Below are 25232 nucleotides of genomic sequence, written 5' to 3'. Positions count from 1 at the left end.
TCAAGCTGCTGGATCTTGTTATGTCTTTGTGTATAGATTAAAGGACTCTGTTGTATCAGAAATCGTCTCTCCCTTGAGGTACTTACGGGCTCTGATTCTCACCTTTTAACCTTTCCTCTGATCTTCCAAGCTCATAAGTGATCAGAGTTGGTCTAACTGTTCTCATTGAAGTGAGAATTTTACTACAGACTACAATGGGAACAGAGTTTGACTTAATGCTATGTGCTTTGAAGACCTCATCCGAGTTCATTAATAAGCGAAAACAGAAGTTAGGGCAGAGACTGTTGAAAGAGAGCACAGCTCACTGATTAACTGATTTGCACAGCAGACCAAGCTGAGGGGATCTGTGTTCTCTCTAAAACCCATCCTTTTTCAAAAGCAGCATCTCCACTTCTAGGGATAATGCAGGAGAGCATTTGAGAAATGTTGATTTGCCTCCTCATTATGCCACAACCTCCTTAAATACCTTAAACAAACCACAACTAGATCTGGGAAAGGAGTGTGACATTGGATCAGTGAGTCTGGTGGGCCCTCCTTTAATTAGGATCTGCACCTCTCTGGAGAGTGCAGCAAAGACACTTTAATATGGGGTTCCAAACAGACAGCATGCTCAGCAGAAAGCCACCTGCAGACAGCTACTGAGGAATAGCAGGACCTTAGTAACTACTTTTTTTTTTAAACAATTTAGGCATCCTGAGCGGTCTCCAGAAAATTGGCTTCCAGGTCACACGATCCTTCCTATATCTAAGTTTGCAAGCTGGAACCAATTCTCCAAACCATCCCAATAGGCCAAAGAGCCAAACTCATCTTTGCTTTTCCTCTACAGCCAAATTAACTTCTTTTCTCTTCTTCTGATGTATTTGCAGCCACTGATCACTTTGGAAGGGAGCATCACATTTACATTTTCTGTGGAAGGGATGAATACCATCACTGTTCAGGTCTCAGCAGGAAACACCATTCTTCAGGACACAAAGACCATCGCTGTGTATGGTGAGCTCTTCTCCCTTTGTTTTACATAGGATTCTCCATAATCTAGAGTTAAAGATGCAGGCAGCAATATAAGGTCTTAATTCCAGTATACTTTGAGTGAGGCTGTAAACTCACTTCCAGTGATATCAGTTCAGCATAATGCCTCTGACTGATGTTAGTCCAGACTGAGACGATTGCAGAATGTTGATTGTCTTCCCAGAACCTTGTGTGTCAGATCTATCAATCACTATATGTTAGTCCAACACAGTTATAAAAATTTTTGGCTGCTTGTAAGCTGGTTTTCTCTTCTCGGCCAGTAGAGGCCTCTTTACTCACACAGAAGCTGCCTGGCTCAAATTCAAAGCCAATGCAGTGTGATGCAGTCCAGTACAGAAATCCTCACTGCTCTGATATTGTACTCAGGCATCAGAAACAGTTACGACAAATAAATGTCATATAGTGAGGATGTAGTCCAGGAACCACTGGAAATTCCCTAAGCATGTAGTGAAAGTGATTAGCGTGAGCATCTCTGTTAGCAAAAGCAAAAGTCAAGAAGCATTTTTTCCAAGACTGTCCAGTTAAGATTTCAAGTGTTTGAAACGTGTCTGTGAGAATATAAGCACAGCTTCCTTTGCAGAGTTTGTCTTCTTCCGAAATCAAGAAGAAGGTAGCATTTATATTCTCCACTCAGCTCCCCTTCCAATGCTATTCACCTATTAAAAGTAAGGACTTATCACCTTTTTCAGTTTTGTGACACTTGAGCAGTGAATCACTCTGATTTATTGCTGGATTCTCTGACATTGTATGCATCACTTGCAGATTGATTAAGAAAGGCAAAACACAAACTGCAGCAGGTAACACGAAGTTCTGCTCATTCAGCACAAAGACATTTTCAGATGTCTTACCACTGCATCATTGTATCTGCAGAGCAATTTCGGTCCCTGCGGTTATCCTTTTCCCCAAATCTGGATGACTACAATCCAGATATCCCAGAGTGGAGAAGGGACATCAGCCGAGTAGTCAAGAGAGCCCTGGTGGAGGTAAGCAATGTGCATAAACGGTCTTATGGTGGCTCACTTTTTGCTTTCTGCCTACATTAGGACCAAATAAATTGTTCTTTCAAGGTGTCTCCCTTGCAACTATAAAAGGGGGATAGATGAATGTTTGAGTCCAGAATCCTAAATTTTATACAGGTGAAATGATCCCATCCTATGACAATCTAGTCTTGGAGTCAGACTTCACTTTATTCTTTTTAATGGAATATTTCAGAGAAGAGGGCATCTCGAAAAACAAATTACTTGTGTATGTGCTCTTAGCTTTACAAATGTCTTATCTGTTGCATTGCAATCCTTCTTTTACTGCTGTACTTATACAGTGGTGGAAAGCAATGCTCTTCTAATGGAATTACAAATATGCTGTAGGAAACTTAGGAGACCAAAGAGAAAATAATTTTCACTACTAAGAAGAGCACCCAACTATGTACTTTATATTCTTCATATAGCATGAGTTTCATGGGTCAAGATTGGGTGCTATTTCTGCCACCAACACTACGGAGAAGCTCTGAAATTCCTTCTATTACTGTGAAACAGAACATCATAAAAAAATTGTTTGTCTGAAGACTTCGGTTTCAAACCAAGAGGCAGAGAAATGTATGTTAGAAGAGACAGGTCTGTGTGTCAATTTCTCAGCTCAGCAGAAAAATAGGAACTGTTCAAAACACGTTTGTATCCACCTGATTAATGTCTTTCCAGCCTTTTTGCATAGATGGTGTTATGAATAAAAAGCTTGCTAATAACATCCACAACCTTTGTTTCCACTCAGAGTTTGAAAAATATTTTTTTTTAAAAGCAGAAAATTCATCTGAATCCTTACTGAAGGTTTTTTTTCCTCCAATTCCCTGAAAAGACAGGTGGAGAGGAGGAAAGCAGAAAAAAAAAAAAAGAAGAAATAAAGAAAGAAAGAAACCACAAAAAAATCCCCCAGTTTTCTGAAGCTTGTCCTTTTGACTTATTTATATCTGTATCAAGTACTCAAGGTTCCATTTATCTTCAGGACGAATTTTCAAAATATAAACAACTCGAAAGAAAATCAAGCCATGAAAAAAAAAAAGGATTATAAAATCACAGTACCAAGGACCAAAGTACCAAGAACCACAGTACCAAAGCAAAGCAGTGAAAACACAGTCTTTTTGTTGTTTGCATAAGAAAAAAACCAATAGCTAATTATCCCCCTTTATATAGCTAAATGACTCACCTTAAATAAGCCTTTGTTAGAAGTTCCTATAGAAATTAAGGTTAAAACCAATAGATTCTATCTCAATTAAATACACTGTGTAAAATAAGTTGAATAACTAAATAATTCAACAGGAAATTATAGCTGTGCTATAGAATTGAACTTTTATTTAAGTATTACATTCTTATTAAGGAGTCCTGCAGACTTGGATAAAAATTCTGCATAAGAAATTATAGTTCTCTACTCAAATCTGATCTTCTCTGTGTGTAAGGATAATTTCACATTATCACAAAATATCCTATTTTATATTACAATCGTAATTATTCCTCACGTCATTGATTTTTTGAGTTCTGTCTTCTACTTTTGATGAAGACAAGAATGAACTGAGTACATCAGACAAAAGCTTCTGGCTAAAAATAATAATAATCATTCCCAGCCTCAGAAAATGAAGACTTTTCATTAACTGGTAAAGCCGTGTCTTTTTCTTGACATCTTAAAACAATCTGTTAGGCAGGCACAAATAATACAAGCCCTAGCTTCACAGATACTTGGAAAGAATATATGAAACCTTTATGTTGTTATAATTCTTCTTCTAAACCCCCACTAAAATACAGGAGTAATGAAAGCTTGTGGGTTGTCTTTTTTTTTTTTTTTTGGTTATGCAGTGGAAACATTCCTTTTTCATAGCTCTACACAGTATTCCCTCTGTTCTAAGCAGTCACATGTGGAGGTGATGGAGAACTTCAATCAAAAGTTCAGATGTTATTCCATCCTCTGCCCATTGTTTCCAGCTGCTCCAAGCCTTGGCTCCTGAACCACTTCACAAGTCTTAGGTCTAATTAACATCAGAGCATTTCATGTTCTGTCTGCAGGTGTCCTGTTGCACCCAGCTACTGTGACCTGCCCTTACATGAGGGTACTTCCCCAACCCTCCAGCCCAAAAATGAACGTAACAATAATCAGCATTTTAAAACCAGAGATTTGAATGACAGGCTGGACAATCCACAAGAAAGAGGCAGTGGAGGAAGATTCAGCAGATTGTGTTTCTCCTCCTTTTGGCCCTCCTTTTGACTTCCTGAAAGCCAACAAACTTATTTCCTGGAGAAGAACTCTACAATGCATTCTGCAATGTCTTCATAACAGCAGCTGAAACCCATACACAGAGATGACCCTAGCAGTGATGACTGTGGGGTATTTGCTTTCTGAATTTTGGCGAATTTTGCACTGAAGAAATGCTTGGGTCTAAACTAATGGTTTAAGATGTTCAGCCAACAAGACATACACAAAAAATAGTTGCACATTAATGCAACATTTAACATCTAAATAAATAAATTCCTCATTACCTTGTGGAACTGACCCAGGGTGTGAGCTATAAGAATTTGACTTTGGGGATTCAAATCTGATTCACTTTTTTTTTTCCCCCGAGTCTCTACAAGGATTTTAGGTTCTGTTTTGATTAATCAGACCTTTAGAGTGCAATTCAGCCCACATACCTTACCTTTTAACAGGCTACTTCTTACTCCTGACAAAACAAAAAGCCTCAGGGATCAGCTTAGAGTAAGCAGACAAATTTAAAACTGCTGCATTCAGATAAAATAAGTCATAAGTCAGATTCAGGAATTCCTTTTAGCATGTCTGATGATCTCTGTTGCCCCAGGACTGTATATTTTACTGCAGAATGCAGTAAAATTATTAACCCCTAATTTTTTACTCGCATTGGATTTTAACAAGATTATCTTTGCAGTACAAGATGCAACTAACATCATTTCTGTAAGAACTGCAGTGCTTTCACAAAGAAGTTGTCAGCATTCAATGCCATCCCTGCTGTTTATCTGTCCACTCATTGTCTATGTATCAGGCAACAGGTATTTCAAGCAAGCATATTCTGGTCGCAGTGCTCCCTGGCCTGCCCACATCTGCTGAACTCTTCATTTTGCCATATCAAGATGCCACAGGGGAAAATAAAAGAACAGCAGAAGACCTAGAGCAGGTACTGTATCAGCTTCTCGAGGAAGTATACATTTTTGCATTTGTTTGTATATGTATGTATATATATATATATATATATATATATGTATATGCGATTTCCAAGTGAAATAATTACTGCCATCAGATTAACTGAGATCTAAACAATGACTGTGTTATGTTCAATATCCTCTTTGGTTGTTTGTTTTCCACAAAACCAGCCTTAGATGTGTAATTCAGGATTGGAAACTCATATGGTATCCCTCAGTACAGGGAAATTTGTATGACTTTTCCTCCTTGGGAGAGAAGAAAGATTCCATTCTACCTCATGGAAATTGGAAGACAGCAGAAAGGTTTATCAGATGGTTCCTGCTGAACTGCACTGGGGTAACCTCATGAGAAAGAGTTTATGAGATGGTCAAAAATCTGAGAAAACTCTGGAGGATAGGGCTGGGTGGTAAACCTGGGAAGACCACAATTTCATTGGCCTTTAGACCTGCTGGCTGTCTTCATAATTCTGGCAATGGGGTTGAGCAACTCCAGCATGTTCTGCCTGTATGAAGCTGAAATAGGTTGCAATGAACAAGAAAATTATATCTACCTGCAAGACCCAGAAGGTTCTGCCCATGAGTGGGCAGTGAAGCTGAGTGAGTCACCATGACTGTAACTAAAAGTTAAAATACTGTGCAGGGCAGAAATCTTGATGCAACTCCCACTTTATTATCTCAGGTTCCAGAGGCAAAGATAATTAGCTCTACATGGAGCACCACTGTATATATCCATAAAGCATGTCAGTGGCCCAAGAGCAGACATACACCCTTGTGGGTGTGAGCTTTATGAGTACAAGAGCAGAAGACGCTATTGGCTCACAAATCTCAGCCATTGCATTATGACAAAATGCTCAGTATTTCTGGGTGTATGCTACTCATCTGGTGGCACAGGGAATTTAGCATTGCTGCTGTATTTTCCCTTGAAACTGTAGATGACTAATACTTCCCTTCAGTTCATGAATATAAAAAGATTGTGATACCTCTAGGCTTCAATCCACTAGGTCACCCATATTCTTAAGCCTTGTGCTGCTCAGCATTCTTAGCAATAATGTTTTCTTTTTTTCTGAATTTTTTTATGTAAGTGCTTTTTCTTTTAGTTTTCCCCCACCCATATAATAAACAAAAAAGATGAAGATTAACTGCTCTGTCAGATCTTTTCTCGCTTTTCTAGTTCACCTAACTTTTCTTTTACTCTCTCTCAAATTGATAAGGAAGCCGCTCCATGAACTACCAAGTTTACATCTATCCTAGCTCCCTTCCAACACTCAGCAGCTTACTGTATTCTGCTATTTACTTCCTCTCTAGTTATCCCTCTCTTTTTTCCACCTGTAAAAATGAAATCTCTGTGACTGTGAAGAAAGGGGGCCCTGACAGTTCTCTCACAACCCTTTAAATTGGACAAGAAGAAATGACATTTTCAATGGGAATCCTGCAACTTCACTAGCATCCTGCAGGCCCAAAGAATAACCTTTGAAGAGACTGAAATTATTTGCCATTTGCAGCCAGCTGTTATTTTTTTTATTGGAGAAGTATCTTCCCTGCTCCCACCAGGATCAGAGTATAATTTCTTACTGGTCTGTGGCTACTACATTTCCCCCTTTCAGGGGGATTCTAGTAGAAAATGGCATTGTTTTCAATGGGAACTACATAAGAAATGCCCCAAAAGGTTTTTATGCCCTCAGCTCTGAAGCATATTCTGGTACTATTCCTGTTTTGTCATCCTGTAATTTGGCCTGTAATCCTTCTCTATCCTTTTTTCTAAGTGTTCAGAGCTCATTTGCTGAGATGAATACTGACAGATGTTTTTGCTGATGATAGCAAAGGTTGCTTCTTAGGTACTTTATGATGTACAGTTTTCGGATAGGAATACAAATCTTTTGTATTCACAAGCAAGCAGCAAGCCATTCAAAGACTAATATGCAAGTCTGTGTTTGCAGGTGCAGACCCAAAGGAGTTACAGTTCTAGATAACTTTTCTAATTTGGAAGGGAAACTTCAAATTATACAAGAACCAAACAGAAGTGCTTTGTATAAACACTGCAAGGGAATAAGGTTTTTTTCCAAGTACTTATTGCATAGGTTCATTTTTTTTCCCCACTTCAAGGTATCTCTGGTCAGATTCTAGGTGGTCTCTAGGTTCCCTCTGAGTTCAGAGGCAGCTATATGTCTACTTGTCCCTTGGGAAATCTAGATCTCACTTGCCTCTCGTTAAAGTTGACTAAACACATAAGCCATGAAATGTTGGGTACATAAATAGCTGGACTGTCAAAGCATATAAACCAGGCTATGGACTACACTAAACAATAGATTCTTCCATTAGAATTAAACATTTGTGTCTTGTGCTCTTGTTGAAACTATGTGGCATAGTGGTAGAATGCCATTTTTTCCCCTCAAGTTAATGTATTACTCGAATTCAGTAGTCTCAAAAATTACGTTTTCTAAGTGCAGTACTGTACAGAAAAGTGCTAACAGATATAGCTGCTTTAAACTAGTCTTTAATTACCCAAGAATGATAAAGGTCACAATCTGTTAAACAAAAATACATCTTACCTCTTGCCACAGATCAGGACTGACCAAACACTCCAAAGAAGGTGATCTCTGAGTAGAGATGACTTTCTCTGTGGCAGCCAGCTCTTAAATGAGGTTAGGGAAGGGAGGAGCCTGGCTTCTGTTTGCACAGGTGAATTGCTTCCACTGGCACTGCTAGGGCTGGCCTTGCCCCTCCTCAGGGTGCTCAATCACTGGTTCAAGCCATGACTTAACATTTCCCATACAAGTACTAACTGATGTCATATTTCTTCACAAGTTACTTTCACAAAATTGAAATCTGCATTCCAGATACTTCCCACAGGAGAATAAGATCTCTTTGAATCAGTAACCATTCTTGATAGGTGAAAGAAATGTTACGCATGAGACTAGAAGACACTTCCTCAGTGTACGATATAGGACAATTCTATCTAACACAAATACAGACTGTGTGATGATCTCAGGTTACTTTGTCCACTCTACTTTCTAGAATCAATATAAACTTATTCTTCATAGCTTTATAGAAATGAAGAGGTTGTTTCATCCTGTGGAATTCCCAAACATTTCGCACATACCAAAAAAATCTTGTATTCATGACCAGAATGTGATGAATTTGCCTCTTTTTTCCCCTTGTTCTTTTTTTTCCTCCTTTTAAATTACAGCACTGGTTCACCTGCTTTGTTTCCCAGCAGGTGAGACAGAAATCTGCTTAGAAATGGAGAAATAATTGACAGTTATAAAATGGTGCTGCTTCATGTTCATGTTGTCACTGCAACACTTCTAAAATACCTTTCAAAAAGAGCCACTGAAAATAACCATTGTCTACTTGGTCTGGAATGCGATTGTTAGACTGTCTTTATGGACAGGCTAGGTGAATGTGATGACTACAGAATTCAGATATGCTGGATTCAAAAGCATAGAATTTTTCCTCTTCTGTGAAAGGTAGACCTTTAATTAGAAGTATTTTAAGTAATTTTTTTTTTTTAGTATTAGCACTAATCCAACTCAAAATGAATGCACAGTAGGAAGAATATTCTACTTAAAATTCAACAGAGGGCAGTGGTACAAACAGACACAATCACTCAGTTGTTTCAGTGTATGTTTTTTACTTTGTATGAGAATTCTGAAGAGTTATCTTTATAATTATGCACACATTTTTTTTTTTCTCTGCACATTATCTAATGCAGACTTTTTGTGGAATACAGGAAATGTATCTCTTGTTAAGTCAAACGTAAGCAGGACATATACGAGAACTCTAAAGAGATGTTTTCATATCAAGTAAAGGTTTCAATGTTTTCCTGTGTTCTCCATTTACCTAGCATGTTCAAAAAAAGGCATAAAAGCAGAATGTGAATAAGATGCAAGAGCAACTACCTAATGACATTTGAAGCCATTAATCTTATCTCTGAAAAGAGCTATCAGCAATGTAGAAAGCATGATGAGTCTTTGGCAAATGGCATCACCAGCTGGTTAGCAGCCAACGGTGATCAACATATTGCAGCTGTAACCACTATATGTACCCAGCCAAAAAGATGGGAAATGACATAGATGACTGAGTATCAAATGGACAGTGATGAACTGAGAAGGCAAAATACCTCTAACACTATGGAAGCTGGTGCCTACAAGTCTGTATGCTTATATATCTTAGGATTTGCTCCTTAAAGCAGCTTTAGATTTATTTCTGCTTCACTGTATGTGACGTATCTTCTATTTTTATTTGTGCTGGGTTCTGAACTCTTCTCCTAAACTTTAATGTTTTAGCATATTTGTTCTTATTACTTTTCTTCCCTCTCATGTAATTCAGATAAGTCAATCACAATAATATTTTAGCAAGGTAGTGATTAAGTGAACACTTTCAGAGCCTACAGAAAAAGGTGCTAATCAATCCTAGAAATTAAGTTCTCGGAAGAAAAGGAGCAAATATCTAAAGTTTATTAGAAGAGATTTCTCTTTAACATTTACAGCTTTGCTGCTTGAGGAAAGCCTGGTAACTAAGAAGTAAAGAAAAATGGGAAGAAAAAGAAATAATATGAACATTTTCTTGCTGTTTTTTCTCTTTAGCTAGCTTTTCTTTATCAGCTGCTTGTGTGCCATAAAATACATTATCTGTATATTTTCTTTTAATGCCTATAATACTATAATGGAATGTACAGCAATAAAAACAGAGTAGCAAAGCCCCAGACCATAGAATATGAGAACAAGACCAAATACAATAGCTGTGAATGCAAAAACAAAGAAAGAAAATTTGCTTACCTACAGAAGGCCTCAGGTACGCAGGGATTTCCAGACAGATACCTTTGCCTCCACTGCCAGCCCTTAAATGAGGTCTGGGAAGGGTTGGATCCTGGCTCCACCCCTTCCGGTCATTCAGGTACACGGCATGCACCTGAGCTTCCCTAGATTGGCCCTGCCTTCCCACCAGGTGCTCAATCACTGCTTTGGGCTGTGATTCCACATTTCTGCTACAGTGCCATTGAACTAACTTCTACTATGTGACTATGGGTCTTCTCACCTCCTCGTTCTTGCTCAATATACAGAGCAGGCCTGGATTCTCAAGACTCCTGGTCACCTCTGCTTAGCTATAGTGTATCCTTGTTCATATTTCTAGGGTCTATCTAGGGTTTGTATCTGCTGATCAGTTCTTGTCCCAGACTAACTGCAGACGTTCTCCACCTTGTGCTCTCATGGTACCTCTCAATACTATGGCAGCCTCATTTTTGCATCTTTCATCAAAGAACCTAAGAAATTTCTGCTTGACCCAAGTAAGTCAGTGACTTTGGTCTTTTCAGAGCTAAGACAAGAGAGGTTGAGAGGCCTCGTGTGAAGTAAATAAGTTTTTTAGGGTGAGTGGCACAGTTTAATGTAATCTATGTTTGCCCTGACTCCTGTTTCACTTTTTTACTACCAGTTCAAGTTGCTTCCTACCAATCAATGTGCATAATTCTTTCCTTAGTTGTTTATTGATTTAGCCAATGAATTGAACAGAACTGTGCCACTCATTAGTTGAAATCCTTATACATTATCTTTAAAAATAATCTAGATTCTTAACTAGTACATACTGGCACATTTGAATCACATTCAATTAGTGTAAACCAATTTACACCAGAGATTTCAAGATATGATACATAAATGCAAAAATGCTCTTATGAGTGATAATTCTGTTTCTTGGTTCATACAGTTCCTTCATCGTCCTAACTGACAAAATGCTAAGAGAAGCCAAATTAATTTTTGTTTTGCTCAATTTTTAAATTGGAATCTCTTTTCCTTCACAAATTGTCTGTTATTATTATTCATTATGTGTCCTTTGATGAAAAATGATACATGAAGAATGGTTTCTATTACTGAATTATTTTTGCACATCATGCTTAATTCTGCAAATGAAGCAGATAAAGTCAATGAGGCTCAGTTAAGGACCAAAACTAATTCTGAAAGCTAATTATTTTCACAAGGGAGACTCTTCAAGACTATAAATTAGAAGGTTGCTATTCTAAGAAGTTACATCTTGAACTGAGTTAGTTACATCTGAGTGAGAGAGGAACAGGGATGCTAACCTGTTCCCCAGTTGAACACCTAGCTGTTCAGTTAGAGTTGTGTAGATATTCACTAAATAAACAGGCGAAAGTATTGTGACGTTTCCTTATTTGCTTTTTGAACAAAAATGTTTCCATGGTACCACTTTAAATGCAGACATCAAGGCAGGGAAAAGGCCTTGTTTTCTGCTGAAACCATCTTATTACCTAGTAAGATCAGCCCTTATGTGGAGAATTACTTTAAACATGTTTTGTGCAACACAAATCATGAGAGTCAGAACCATACCTAGGTTAAAGTCCACTCACCTGTGTTCCTCTGAGCTAGAAACAGACTTGAAAAAGTAAGAATGGCAGAAATGTTGCTTCTCCAGTCTGAGTGTGTGTCTACACTTCATAGATCCTTCTGAGACTGTGTGAGGACCAGAAATAACACCAGCACCAACTTACTTACTCTGGAGTATTGTGTCCAATCCCAATGTGAAGCTGGCCTTTTAACTGTGTGCACCTGCTCAAATATTGAAGTTTATAAGGCAGATCAAATGGTTTATATTTCAGATTATTTTGGTTGTATGGAAATAAATGTATTATTTGCTCTTCTTTTATATATATATATATGTCTCATGGACAATCTGACTTTCCACAGAAAGGAAAATTAAAATATTGTAACCAATGAACAAAAATTTTAAAAACATATCTGAATACACCTTTTCTTCCTTGTGTAAGGAAGGCACATGTCTGACTCTTAAAAGATCTTGTAGTGCTTTTTAAGTTCTTGGACTGTTATTCATTTTCAGATTTGTTCAGAGTTCATAAAGACCCAAAAAAAGTAAAAAGCTGCACTCTGAATTAAGCCAAGGAAATATGTAGTGGACTCTAAGCAGCATGAAGGGTTGCTGCCTGTTTTGACTCTGCATATAGTCCTGGAACACTGACGGCAGAAATGCTGATGACTTTTAAGGGAGAAATCATCTTTTTCTGAGTTACATTTATACAATGAGGTCCTCAATTACAACAAGGTAACAATGCAATACAATGACAGTAAACTTCATTTGCTGTTTCTGTTTCGCTCTTCCTTTATTCATTTTTCTTATTACTTCACTCTTACAACCTCTCTTTTTCCTATTAACTCTTATATCATATTGCCAGCCAAGAACATTTGTTGGCCTTTCTCTTACACACTCAGTCTGCCAACTAGGAGGCTGCCACAGCACCCTGCAGCTATAGTGTCCCTGTGGGTGCTACCATTCCATCCTCTTCATCATGCTGCAGGACTCTTCAGTCAGGCCAGAAGAGGTCTTTCTACACATTTCTACACATTACTGGTGCAAAACAAACTTGCTGACCCTTGTCATGCTGACTTTCTCTAGGTTCTCCTATTCTTCTATTCCTTGCCCTTTTCCTTGCCCTATTCCTCTATTCCTGACGAGGCCTGTAATAGGTAACAACACTTGCTAGCTGTGTTCTGTTATTCATCACATGTACAGACCTTCCTTTTTAGTTAGATTCCATGAGCCATTATGTACCTGGTTTACAGCATTCCATCTGCATCAGTTGCTCCAGTTTTAGAGATGAAATGCTCTTTATAGTTGTCAGTCTTGGTTATTAATATGCTCAAATTCTTAAAGAGGGATATAATTTGCTTCCCAGGCTTTCTTCACACACAGCACAGCTTTATGTCACCATCCCTGCTGCTCTGAGCTCACCAGATGGCTCTTTGTGAGCAGGTGGTATTTTTTCTTACTGTTGGAAGAAATATATTTACTCATTCTGGCACCCATGAAAAAAAAAATGTAAACTTTAAAGAGATATATTAAAAATATAAATAAAATGCCTGTAAGAGTTATTGCCAAATTGATATTGGACCAAAGGAACCTATTCAAGTGATCAGCAGCCAAAAATGAAGTGTAGAAGCCAAGAGAATTGAAAGAACCATTAAGAACGTTAAAAAAATAGAAGCAGCAGATAAATCTCATACTGTGATGAATGATAGCCAAGGAACATCTAATCATATCAGGGTAGATTTACTGAAATAGCTCAACGAGACAAAAATGAAGAACATGAAAAGGATGGTTTAAAAAATATTGGAATGTTCTTTTTTTCTGACAATTTTTCATTAATCTTCAAGAAGGAATAAGGATTTATTTAAAACAAATTAAATTAAGTGTTGAGCATTACTGTACAGTTCTTCTTTATCTTGGCATGGCTGTAAAAACACAGCATTCTCTGCAATTGCATAAGGGATGTGGATGGAATTTTTTTTTGGCATTTTCCAACCACTTCTCCCTCATACATCCACATGCCAAAGAGTGGGCATCTTCCATTGGAAAACTTCTTACTGCTGTGAGAAAAGATGAAACATGAAACATCTAGAGAATGAACATACAGAAGACAGAGGAAACTATCAAAAGTATGTCTACGGGTTTCCATTCCTTGATTAATCTATCTGGAATTTTGCTTTTAAAAGCTACGTATCTGAAAATCCCTGGATACAATAGAAAATTAAAATGGAGAAAGTAGATACGTGTACATGGTATGAGAAACTGATTTTAAGAAGCAGTTATACCAACAGATTAGACCAAAGCTGGACTTCTGACTCCACAAATACAGGTTCCAGACAGTTTTATCTTAGCAAATGCTCATCTCTTCTGTTGCATCCTGTAGGGTGGAATAACTTGTTTTGTTTTTCTGCTAGAGCTCTTCTTGTTTTCAACACAATTATAGAAAGAAAATTGAGAGAAATAAATGTTCTGTGGGAGTTCTCTTCCATGAAGTAGAGGATAAGAGCATGTTCTCTCTGTAAATCCCAGAAGAATAACGTACATTTTGTGTAAGACAAATACACCTCATATTCAGTCAACAGCATAGACATTATCAGAGCTTCAAACTATTCCTGGTATGTTTCTGGAATCCGAGACCAGCTGGCCTGAAACTTAGGGTTAAATGAAATTAAGTTTGTTTCTAGGACTTGAAATTCAGTGCAAGGTGGGGTAAGAAATTAAACCCTTCATTTTGTTGGTGTGTTGGGAACTGCTGTAAGAAACTAAAGCTGACCACTCAATATTTTCTTCGTTTTGAGCAGATGTATGCTAACAATTGAAATGCTTATTTTCGCTATATACTGTTGTGGGATGGTCCTACAGGCACTCCATCTGCTGTAATGTTGTTTTGGGGCTCAATCTCTATTTGTGGCTGGGCTGCTCCTAGAGGAGTGTGAGGAGAGAGTTTGTTTATATCAGTTATTGCTGGCCATCCACATACCACTCTGGACATAGTACTTGGAGATGTGTTCAGCCTTCATGAAACATCTTTTTATGAGGTGATAGGAATTTGTATTCAGAAAGTCCAGTGCCTTTGCAAAATCTTTGCTTAGCATAGAGCTCCATTTCCTACTCACCTATTAGCAATACAAGCTGATGATAAGGAAAAAAAAATGCATTTCTTATTTTCTTCTAACTTCCAGATTTCAGAAATACTGATCCAGAAACTGAACCAAAACTTCGTCTATTTTGAGTTGAAGCCAGGGGTTCGAGTCCTTGTCCATGCTGCCCATTTAACAGCAGGTGGGTGTCCTCTTTCTTAGTACACACTCTCTGTTGATAAGTAAGGATAACTCAGCATGTGAGCAGAATTAAAATGCCCACTCCAATCCTCTATTCTTTGTCACGTCAAAAATGTGTAGTGGCATTTATAGCCAGCAATAGAGCTATGTACTTTTTGGCTGTCTCTGAAATATTCAACAGCTAAGCAGCACCATGGAATATTCAGCCTGAATCACAAAGCGCAAAGTTCACCAGCAAGTGCTGAACATTTTCTGATAATCTGGTGCAAATGAACAATCACAGCAGCAAAGCACAGTTAAAAAGCTGTTCAGCAGTCTGAAAGAGTCAATTTGCATATGCATATACACAAGATTAGGCAGTTTGCCCTTTCACTAATCCTATCTCAAAATAAACCAGCTCTGAAGTTTCAATACTTAGTTACACATGTCTCTGCGTATTCTATATAGAAAACCCTCATTTCACAGTACAGTCCCTATTTAATTACTGTAGGAAATGGGACATATAAATCCATGCTCAGGGTTTTAGGAATGCCTTTTCTGGAGGATTTGCTGGAGAAAAATCATAATTCTGATCAACTTCACCTGCTAACATGCAAATAAAAAGCCTCAGTTCACTCATACTAGTGATCTGTTCTACAAAAAATTGTTCACGGTATGAACAGGTCTGTCCAAAATGGTGTCAGCCCATGTGCTGCCTTGTCAACAAAAGGGAGGAAAGAGAGACTTTAAAAAGAAGTGTGGTGTGACTGCATTTACATCCTCCTAGAAGAAAGCCTTGGTGTTAGCAATATTTCGTGTTTGCTAATATCTGCCCTGGGAATATTGCTGCCTGTTTCTTCTTTCCTTTAGATGTGGAACATATGAGCAGATGTTTGCTTCTAGACAAGTTAGAACCAAAAGCATAGAAAAGCAAAGATATAGCACAGCTGGTTAATCTCTTAAGAATATAATAATGATAATAAAAATAATAATAAAAACATCTTGGGCAGTCAGTTTGACTGTTCTTTATTTTGTAGATTGTAAAAAAATGTTCACAGACATAGAATCATAGAATCACAAGGTTGGAAACGATCTATAAGATCATCTAGTCCAACTGAAACATATGACATAAGAATTGTATAACTCTATGTTTAAGATTTAAATCTGTACACATTTTATGGCCAATGAAGCAATCCTTGCCCTGAATTTTCTACGTTGGCCAGTGATACAGTATGTTCTCTCAGAAAATGCTCAGTGCTCATCTTGGAATTCCAGGAAAACTGTCTGAAAGCATCTAAATGTGAGCTTGCAACATGGAGTTACCTGAAATTGCTCACTGTTTTTGTAATTTGTTCCTGTGTGTTTACTCTGCTTGTGCACATGGCTGTTCTGCTTTTTGATTGATGTTCATTAAAGTCAGGATCAAATCCCACATCAGCATTTAGAAATGACTCATCTAGCCCTGAAGATCCTATAAACTTTTTCTAATAAATTATAGTTGGAAAGAATTGCCTCAGATATATGTGGCTTCCCTTTATCTCTTGCTATTGCAAGGACATACTGGATTTCATACAGTAGAAACATGATGCTTAAATCGTGTCTCCAACCTCATCTTTCATACAGGGTGAATCTCATCCATTTCAATTTAATCCAAATTTTGTGCTGTAGGAGCCTTCTGCACCTCCTTGGAGAGGAATCTGGGATATCTCTGCTTGAGTGTGCACATGATCCCTAGATCAGTGTTGCCTAAAAGCTGGGCAGCTCCAGTCCCAAAGCCAGACAGTTAGCATAGGTACTGACAGCATTTCTTCTGGGCTACAAAGCCTTATGTTCTGTCCTGTATGAACCAAAAGGCAGGGTCTATCGATGTGGCACACTGCTCTGATGTGTAACTGCTCAGTTTAGAAGTGCTGCATAAATACAGGATCTTTGTGCTTGCTGAAAATGTGTATCTTTATGTTTATGCACACACCAGGAATGAATACTTTTTGTCTGTAATAGATGCAAGCAGTCATTTGTGCTGTCAGGTAGGTTCTGTTTTCTTCCCTTCTAAGCTATCAGTGGGATGTGAGTGATTGCTGTAACCACATTCACAATGTCCTATAGGAACGCTACAGGATTTTGTCTCTTGCAGAAATATGATTCAGCAAGAACGCAAAATAAGCCTGGATTGCCGAATTAGATATTAAAAAGCCCAAAGAGCAGCTACTGTGGAATCTTTGAGGGAATATTGTCCCTTATCATGTTGCTGATCTCATGGTTCAACTTCCTGACTAAGTAAAAAGCCCACTTTTGTGGCATCAAAACTGGGGAATAGATTAGAATTTGACAAAACACCAAAAAAGAGATTTACTTTGCTGCTGAAAGCTCTTGTTTGCGTTGTCAAGGAAGAAGAATTCTGCTTTTGAAATTCAAGCTTTTAAAAAAACTAAGATAAAGCGGGGTTCAAGCAAGGCAGGACCAGAACAGAAGCAGTCCCTGGGAAACACAACCCAGGGGGATTCACATGGCTGAGAGATGCAGCTCTGGACTGTAGAATCCTATTTCCAGTTTGATTTTGTGTTGGAATCCTGGCAATTATGGGTTCTGTGTGGACTGAACCCCACAGCTCATCAAGTATTTGTGTAAGTGCATGTTTATATATATGTATTATGGAATCATATAATCGTAGAATATCTCGAGTTGGAAGGGACCCAGAAGGAACACGGAGTGCAATTCCTGACTTCACACAGGGCCACTCAACAATCAGAGCACATATCTGAGAGCACTGTCCAGACAAACATGTATGTAAATGCATCCCCGTTTCTCAGTGCACACATATGTTTCTCCTTGTGTGTGTACCTGGTCATGTACAACAGAAATCTCAGCATCAGAGAAGCTGCAGAACAAAAGTGCAAATATCTAAATTAATTTGGTTTAGACAGTCAAGAATGTGCAGAAATGAGCCTCTTTGTGCATGTTGTGTTTAAATACATGCATTCCCTGGGACACAGAAGAATAACAGGCGTTGGGCTCAGCATGTTTCATGCCTCTGTGTTCTTTGTTCAGGCCACACTGGAGGAAGGATTAATTCATGGTAATTCTGGACAACAGACTACAATCCATTCATCTTGTTCATTTCTGCTTCTCATGAAAAAAAATTAAAACAATGTCCCCAGCTCAGTGAACAACAACCCCAGTTCTAAGGGAGGATAAAATATGCCAGCATTCCTCACAAAGCAGTTAAATAGTTGTTTATGGCAAGGTTCTGAGTGCAGCATTAGAACAAGAAGATTGAGTGGCGCTGGAATCAGTCAGAAAGCCACTTCACCATCCCACAGAACTGCAGAGAGCCATACAATACAAACACACACAGTTCAGATATATGAAGGATGCACAGCAATAGATGCCTCAGCTTCCTGAGCACAGCTGCAGGATGCAGGAAGTTTTTCCACTTCTCCTGATAAAATCTGGTTCATAGGCTGGGTGTGATTGCTGAAAGCTTGCGTACGTGCAACACTGCTGCCGGAGTCCTTCTGTTTGTGTGTGTTATTTGAGCAATAGAAACTGCCTCTACTTAATATTGTTTACTTTGTATTTCTGGGAAAGCACACTTCTGGATGTTTTGTGTGGCCTTATTTTGCAAGGGGCTATGAAAAGGTGCTGCAAAACTCTAAAGAGAAGCACCAGGAGACTTCTCGTTTGATTAAAATTTTTTATTTTCTATTTCTTTTTCTTGAACCTTTGCACTTCCTTGCAAGGATGACTTGTGGGAGAGAGAACAGGGCACAAGGGAAAGAGAGAAGTGTTCCAAGGAATAGAAAAGGGATAGACAAAGAAACTGAATATGTCAGAGGTGTGAGAAGAGCTTGCCATGGTAAGGCTTGGATGCTGAGGCAATGTTTGTGAAGGGCACCAGCCTTCTGGTTGTGAAGAAAGAGGACTGAGCAGAGAGCAATACATTTGGTACTGGGACACTTGTTTCAGAAAAATCCAGTAGCCAGTTGCTCATTATTCAGCAGGCATTGAGAGCTACCTAGACTAGCTCCAGGCAAAATAGAAAGTCAACATGACAAGGTAGCCCATGGGTAGCTCCAGGATCCTTCAGAAAGTCTGGGTTTGGTACTCGAGTGACCTCATTTGCAACTACCTTCAGTAACTGCCTGCAACATAAGAGGGTATTTTTCAGACTTTATTCTATAAAGTGCCAGAGAGGAGAGGCCTCCAAAGAGAAAGCTATGGTGCCTTTAAGGCTTAGACTGAGCACAACAGCTAGTCTGAACCCAGGTTTCTTCCCAGCTGTATTAGAAAGAGAAAGGAGCCCTGAAGACAGGTGGACAGATGAGACTGTTATAAATGCCATAGGAGAGAATTAAGTACATTTTTGGAGAGAGAACTTTTCCCTCTAGGCTGGAGGTGACTTTAACCTTCTCTCTCTCTCTTGCAGCTCCTCTGGTGGACCTCACTCCCAGTCACAGTGGTTCAGCAATGTTGATGCTCCTCTCTGTTGTTTTCGTGGGACTAGCCGTGTTTATAATCTACAAATTCAAAAGGTATGACCTTCCCTGGGCCATTTCTTTCTCCTACCTGCTGCCGGGGATTTGTTTGCTGGGCTTTCTTTTTCACAGTGATTTGTTTCTTGGTTTGCAAAAGCTAATGCTAAATCATCTGCCAGAGTACCCCCCAATGATGGTTTCTGTTAATGTTTTAGGAAGATTCCTGGCCTTAATATATATGCACAGATGCAGAATGAAAAAGATCAAGAGATGGTCAGTCCAGTCAGTCAGAGGGAAAGCATACCTAATGTCCCTCAAAGTGAGCTGATGAGCCCTGAACAACTAGTAGATGAGAAGTTGGATGTCCAGCCCATAGGTAAATAACTTGCAGCAACCCGCAGTTGATCAGACTCTGACTGATAATTGGCTAACCCTTTTCTCAGTCTTCCCCTTTCCCATCTCCCTGCACACTCCTCCCACCATCCTCTTCTGCTGCAGTGTTAGTTTTGCTACAGAAAACCTTGCTAACTCTCCCCTCTCCCTCACTGCCCTGTGATGAAAGGGAGAGAAACAACTTTAGGCTTTTTCCCTCTCCTAGTTGCTGTGTAGATCCTTTTCCCTTCTCAAAAACTCTGCTGCACTTAACTTGCGCTATAAGGCAATCTAATTTATTTTGCTGGGGCTGATGTTGTTATGGGGCTACAACTCACACCCGAGTCCTGTCCAGGAGAACTTCAGCCACCCTCACCTGGAGCATGGAGGTGAGCAGGTGATTCGGTAAGTCAAATCTAAAAGTTAAATGTTTGTTCATTTTTTCACTGCTGTGGCCTGTGTGATTCTCAGGGAAATAGAGCAAAACCTGGGATCTCAGCACTGGGCTACTGGGTTTCCCCTCAGGCTGATTGCTCCCGCATGATTCTGGTTGAAAAATTAACATTAGGATTTAAAGTGAACAGCACTGAGGTGACCATACTGGGTTCAGTTACCCATTTGCTCATGCTTATGTTATCACATCACCCTGAATAAAGTAAAAGTGTTGGGATGAAGAAGAGAGGTTTCATTCTGGGGGTATGTTCTTCTAAAGCCAACACTGCTTAGGAATTGCTTGGGCATTGTTCAGCTTCATTTGTAAGGGGAAAGCTCTGCAGGCCCAGACCACAGGAACATTACAGGACTCAAAAGAAATAAGAACACAGATCTGCTTTAGATGAATTACTCATAAAATGTACAGTTCTTCTGACTCAGACAGAACTGATGCATAGTCATAACTAAGATCTTTTATTTTCACAATTTCATCCACTTAACCAAGTGTTAGATCCCACCCCAGGAAGTCCCAAAATTGTGTGGGAGTTTGCTAAAGCAGGTTTGATGTCTTAGCTACCAGAGAGAGAGAGCGAGGGGAAGGGCAATTAAAAGAGGAAATATGATGTGCTAAGATTGTGGCCTGTGAAACATCCTGGGAGGAGAAAGAAGAAAATCTCTTGATGAAATTGATGTCTAAATTTTAAGCTCCAGTGCAATCAGTAGTGATCTCTTGTCACACATTCACCAAGAGGAGATCTGGTAGCTATTAAAAGCTTTTTAGTAGCTATCCATCAGCAGACCTGGATATCCCTGCTTAGCAGTACACAGGATGGAGAGAGGGAACCAACCTTCCCATGTGGTGTTCCCCATACAGAGCAACCCCAGGCCACAGTCCAGAACCCAAGGAAAGGAAATGCAGCCAAGGTAGTCTGGACAGAGGACTTCCAAAAGGCTTGTGGATCACCAAGAGGTTTCAAGCCAAGACCCGGAGCGGTGGGTCCTAAATTTTAACAATTCTTCTTTCTTTCTCTTTTTTTTTCCCTTCTTTTTTCTCCTGGAAGCTCGAAAATTGGTCTAAGTTGCTAAGGGAGAAACACCCAATTTCAGGCCAGGAACCCATTTCTCAGAGTTAGTTGAGCTTTGAGATTCCTCTTTCTAGAGGAATATAATGATCATGATTTCCACTGTTGGCAGAGAGTAGCAAACGTTTTAAGAGGTTGCTCAGACTGAAGAGACAACAGTCAGCCAGCCACTAGCTCTACTCTTGCTGATGATGGGAATTAATCTCTTGAAGCCTCTAGGATTAGAGAAGTCAAAAGCCAATCTGGGGGTTTGGTTTTCATTTGGTACAACTGTAGCATTTTTGGCTTTCTACAGTAGCTAGCATTCTATGGATTTCTAAGCTGTACCCTGCGCTGCTGGTCACTGTATTGAACCAGAAATTGGCTTTTTATTCATCCTTGGGTTTCACCTGTAACTACAACAGTAAGCACAAAAGGGACAGATAGTCTCAATTCTCTATCAAAAGAAATCCTTCCAACAAACTTCTTAGGAGTGTTTTTTTCCATTCTGGCAGTAAGATGAATGTGGAAACTAAACCAGAGATCACTGACAAAATGAGAAGGTCTGGACATTGATGTGAATAGAATAAAGTGCAAAGGCTCTTTACACTTGTATACAACTACTTCATGTGTCTTTGTAAATCAGCAATTTCTTTTTTAATGAGTTTTCCTTCTTTTGGGAAAACCAAACAATACTGCAATTGGGTGTTTCTCTTTTGTATGCTTGTTCAGAAGCTAGTTTTTTTTCCAACTCCTTTGACTAACATTCAGAGACCCTTCCTTGGAGGAATGTAAATGAACGTCCCTGGATCATTTAATTTTCTCTCCAAACCCTGGCAGCAAAAAACACAGTTCCTATTTTTCTGGGTGTGAGTAGTTTAGGCTCTTCTTCTGCAAAGGCAAAGCTTAAGGTTATTTATGAAATCTCTAATACCTTCTAATTGCAAATGAGTTATGCTTTTCCTCTGAGGACCTCAGCCCCTCCTTCCCTCCACCCCTCTGCTCTGGCCACACCCTCTTCTGTTCTACATGGTTGAATCATCTTCATTAGCAAAAGAACAGTACATCACTTTCAGTGTTTTGAATGACGAGAAAACATTTGTGGGAAGAATATATCAGTCTGGAGCCGTTCGATCCCAAAGGCCAGCAAGGTGATACCTTCAAATATCTTCAACAAAACACACTAATTATTTACTGACTCTTATTCTGTTCTCTCTTTGCCACAGGAAGTATTTCCACAGCTGCTGAGCCCCAGAGCACAAAAGAAATCCCTACCTATGTAAATGGTTGAATTGAGGACACCGATATATATCTATACTGGAGAAAAAAAGAGAACTCATTGCATTTGGACTTTTTAATTCTTCAGATGACAAAGGGTTTTTAGCTTTAAGCCTGTGCATGTGGACATTATACTGAGACCATAGCAGAACTGCATTGTACAGGTGTTCAATTTTAGTAGGGGGTTGGGGGGGAGGAACTGATATCACTATTCACCCCTGCAGCCCTTCCCGTCACTCCTCCACTCTCTTTTCTTCTGATCTGTCTCTAATTTGTAGAAAATTCATAATGATATAGGCCAAGAATATGCATGGGGGTCTCTTCTTTAGGGAGATGGGTGGGCTGGGATGTGGGGGGAGAAGGGCGGGGAGGTGGGAGGGAGCATTTAGGGTTCTTGGCTTTAGATTTAACTGCTCTTTTAGCACTTTGGGCTGCGGGAGGGCTAGCCGCCCCAGCAGACTTTCACAGGACACAAAAGAAATCACACTGGAGTTTAAAGGCACTGAAAATTTTCTTGGGTCAGTCTGGTTTATGTCTTAATTTGGACTCTGCCCTTCATTCCTCTAGCTGCAGCTGCTGCCTGCGCCCCACAGTTGCACAGAAACTGAGTATGAGCTCGGGCAATCCCAACTGCAAAGCCAGGCTCCACCTTATTAAACAGCTTTTTAGCCTACTCACAGCAAGGCACCTCTTTGAGAGCACTGTTTGGAAATAACTTTCTGCCTCCCAACCTTGGTCTGAACAGAACTAGGATGCATTGCAGGCAGGCAGATCTGTATTGCCAGCATGAACTTACACTGCATTTTGTACCAGCCTTACACCTTAAATTCTGACTAAGATAAAGCCTAGTAAAACCCTCAACTGCTTTTATTGTTTATCTTGGAAGTTGTCTGGGGAAGTACAGGAGATCTCTACGTTTTGGGAGTCACCCCAAGGCCTGCCATTTGTCTGAAAGACATTTTGTCCACATAACAGGGAGCAATCTGTTTGCAGTTTCTCATGACTTTCTTGGAAAACCCGTTTGTTTTCTGCAAACTACCATCATTTGAGGTGGAGGAGGGGAGAGCAAAGCTGGATTTGGCTTGAGCATGTTCCCATACATTTTGAGTCCTGGCACCGCAGGACAGTTGTACAAGTTCTTACCACTAATATAAGCGGTGTCTTACATTGCAGCTGGAAATGTGACTTCAGGACACGTGCATGTAGGCTACACAAAAGAACAGGGAAAGCAGACTGCACACCTCAGACAAGTCCTTCCAGAGCACCAGGTATCTGGCTGAGGCCTATCCCGTAGTCATCACAATTGCTGATTTACAACACAGGTAAATTCAGAAATAAGATTTTGGCTTGAAGCGCAAAGAAAGAAATACAGTTGCCAATATACATTTATTAGCTATGCTAGGTGAAAGCCAGTAGCACCTGGTTCATAATTGATGTAGCATGATTAAGATGCATCCTGATTCCTGATATGAATGTGTTTTGTTCAATAGATGTTGCACAAGGCAACCTTTGTCAAATATGGGGCAAATAGACATTCTTGGCATTGCCTGGGGTCGTGGAGCTGGGGAGGAATGATTTTGATGTTCAATTTGTGACATTCAACACCACCCAACCTACTAGCTGGCAAATAAATAAATAAAAAGTTATACCAAATGTAAAAGCACCCATCAGACCCACAGTAGGCAAAGGATGATCACAGTTTGAAGTTCTCTGCCACTTTCTGAGTCTCTCTGCAGACAGCTAAAAACACAGCAGTTTGTATGGCTTTGCTATTGTGTTTGCAACTTTAAGAAAGATGGGAAAGTTTTGGTAGCAACTGTATAATACTCCCCAGTGAAGTCCAACATTAGCCAACTTATTTTTATAGTAAGCCAATCAAAAAGTTTTCTTATAGTGTTGGAACTATTTCTAATTTTAAAATTACTTTTTTTCGATGTATTTTTTTCATCTTCTTTTTCCCTTTCGTTAAATACAATGTAGCGTAATGTATAATTGCTATTGTTTATTGCTTTTACAGTCATATTTATTAAACAGATTATGTCTCTAAATGAAGGCCCGTGTTTCTGTCGCTCATTTTAACGCTCTCTCCTAGACTGAGATCACTGATTATGTTAAAACAGTAGGAAAACTTTTGAAAATAAAGGGATACTCAGTAGCATGGAAGTTAGAGAGGGTGGTTAAAGTGTGCTTCTAAAAAAAAATGCTATACTTACAAGCCAAGATTAAGATAACTTTCTTAGCCTTCAGCCAAACTGCTTTGTAAGTGAAGCTTGGTACTCTTACTTACGTTCTGCAGGTGGAGACACTGTGAGATGCAGGGAGAAAATGTTGTTTCTCTGGTTTCCAAAGAGGCAGTGGATTGAGCTCTTCGGAGCTCCAGCTCCATTCTTTGACGATGGTTATCCGCTGCTACAACAGCGGATTGTACACAGTAATACACAATTACTGTTAAAGGTTCCTTTGAAATATGTTTTTGAGTACCCTTTTGTCAACACTGATGAAGGAAGTTTTTTGGGTATTGCCATTACTAATTCATCAGGTTTTGCACATGAAAGCAATGACACATAGGAAATTCCAGTCATCTTGCCAGATAACAGTGAGTGCATGTTGCTGAGAAAGACATATGCTGCTCTACTTTTCAAGTTGGGTTGAAAGCACCAGATCGTTTGCAGGCCTCCCCACACAAAAGCCATGGTACTGCATGGTAAGTACAGAAGTGCTGAATTTGTTTACTGGAGGAGCATGGCTTGTTCCCATCCTGGTAAACACCCAGTTTAAACACTGAAATTTTGAAGCAGATGCTAG

At 39.4% G+C, this 25232-nt stretch overlaps 1 protein-coding gene across 2 annotated transcripts in view; it reads left to right on the top strand.

The window, feature by feature from the left end:
• LOC100544091 (VPS10 domain-containing receptor SorCS1) overlaps positions 1-24305 on the top strand; it is a 255333-nt gene extending 231028 nt beyond the window's left edge. The window contains exons 21-28 of one of the 2 annotated variants that reach the window (XM_031554505.1): positions 867-990; positions 1897-2009; positions 5060-5191; positions 14732-14831; positions 19236-19341; positions 19500-19660; positions 20963-21081; positions 22376-24305. In XM_031554505.1, coding sequence (XP_031410365.1) covers positions 867-990; positions 1897-2009; positions 5060-5191; positions 14732-14831; positions 19236-19341; positions 19500-19660; positions 20963-21081; positions 22376-22432 — 912 coding nt within the window. In that variant the 3' untranslated portion in view covers positions 22433-24305. The remainder of the gene's footprint in view (positions 1-866; positions 991-1896; positions 2010-5059; positions 5192-14731; positions 14832-19235; positions 19342-19499; positions 19661-20962; positions 21082-22375) is intronic. The other variant, XM_031554506.1, reaches the window with a different exon arrangement.
• Positions 24306-25232: the final 927 nt, after the last annotated feature.

The sequence above is a fragment of the Meleagris gallopavo genome, chromosome 8 (genome assembly GCF_000146605.3).
Source record: "Meleagris gallopavo isolate NT-WF06-2002-E0010 breed Aviagen turkey brand Nicholas breeding stock chromosome 8, Turkey_5.1, whole genome shotgun sequence".
In the NCBI taxonomy this organism is placed as follows: domain Eukaryota; kingdom Metazoa; phylum Chordata; class Aves; order Galliformes; family Phasianidae; genus Meleagris; species Meleagris gallopavo.
The sequence above is the reverse complement of the archived record's forward strand: the minus strand, read 5'-3'. Positions and strand labels throughout refer to the sequence as shown.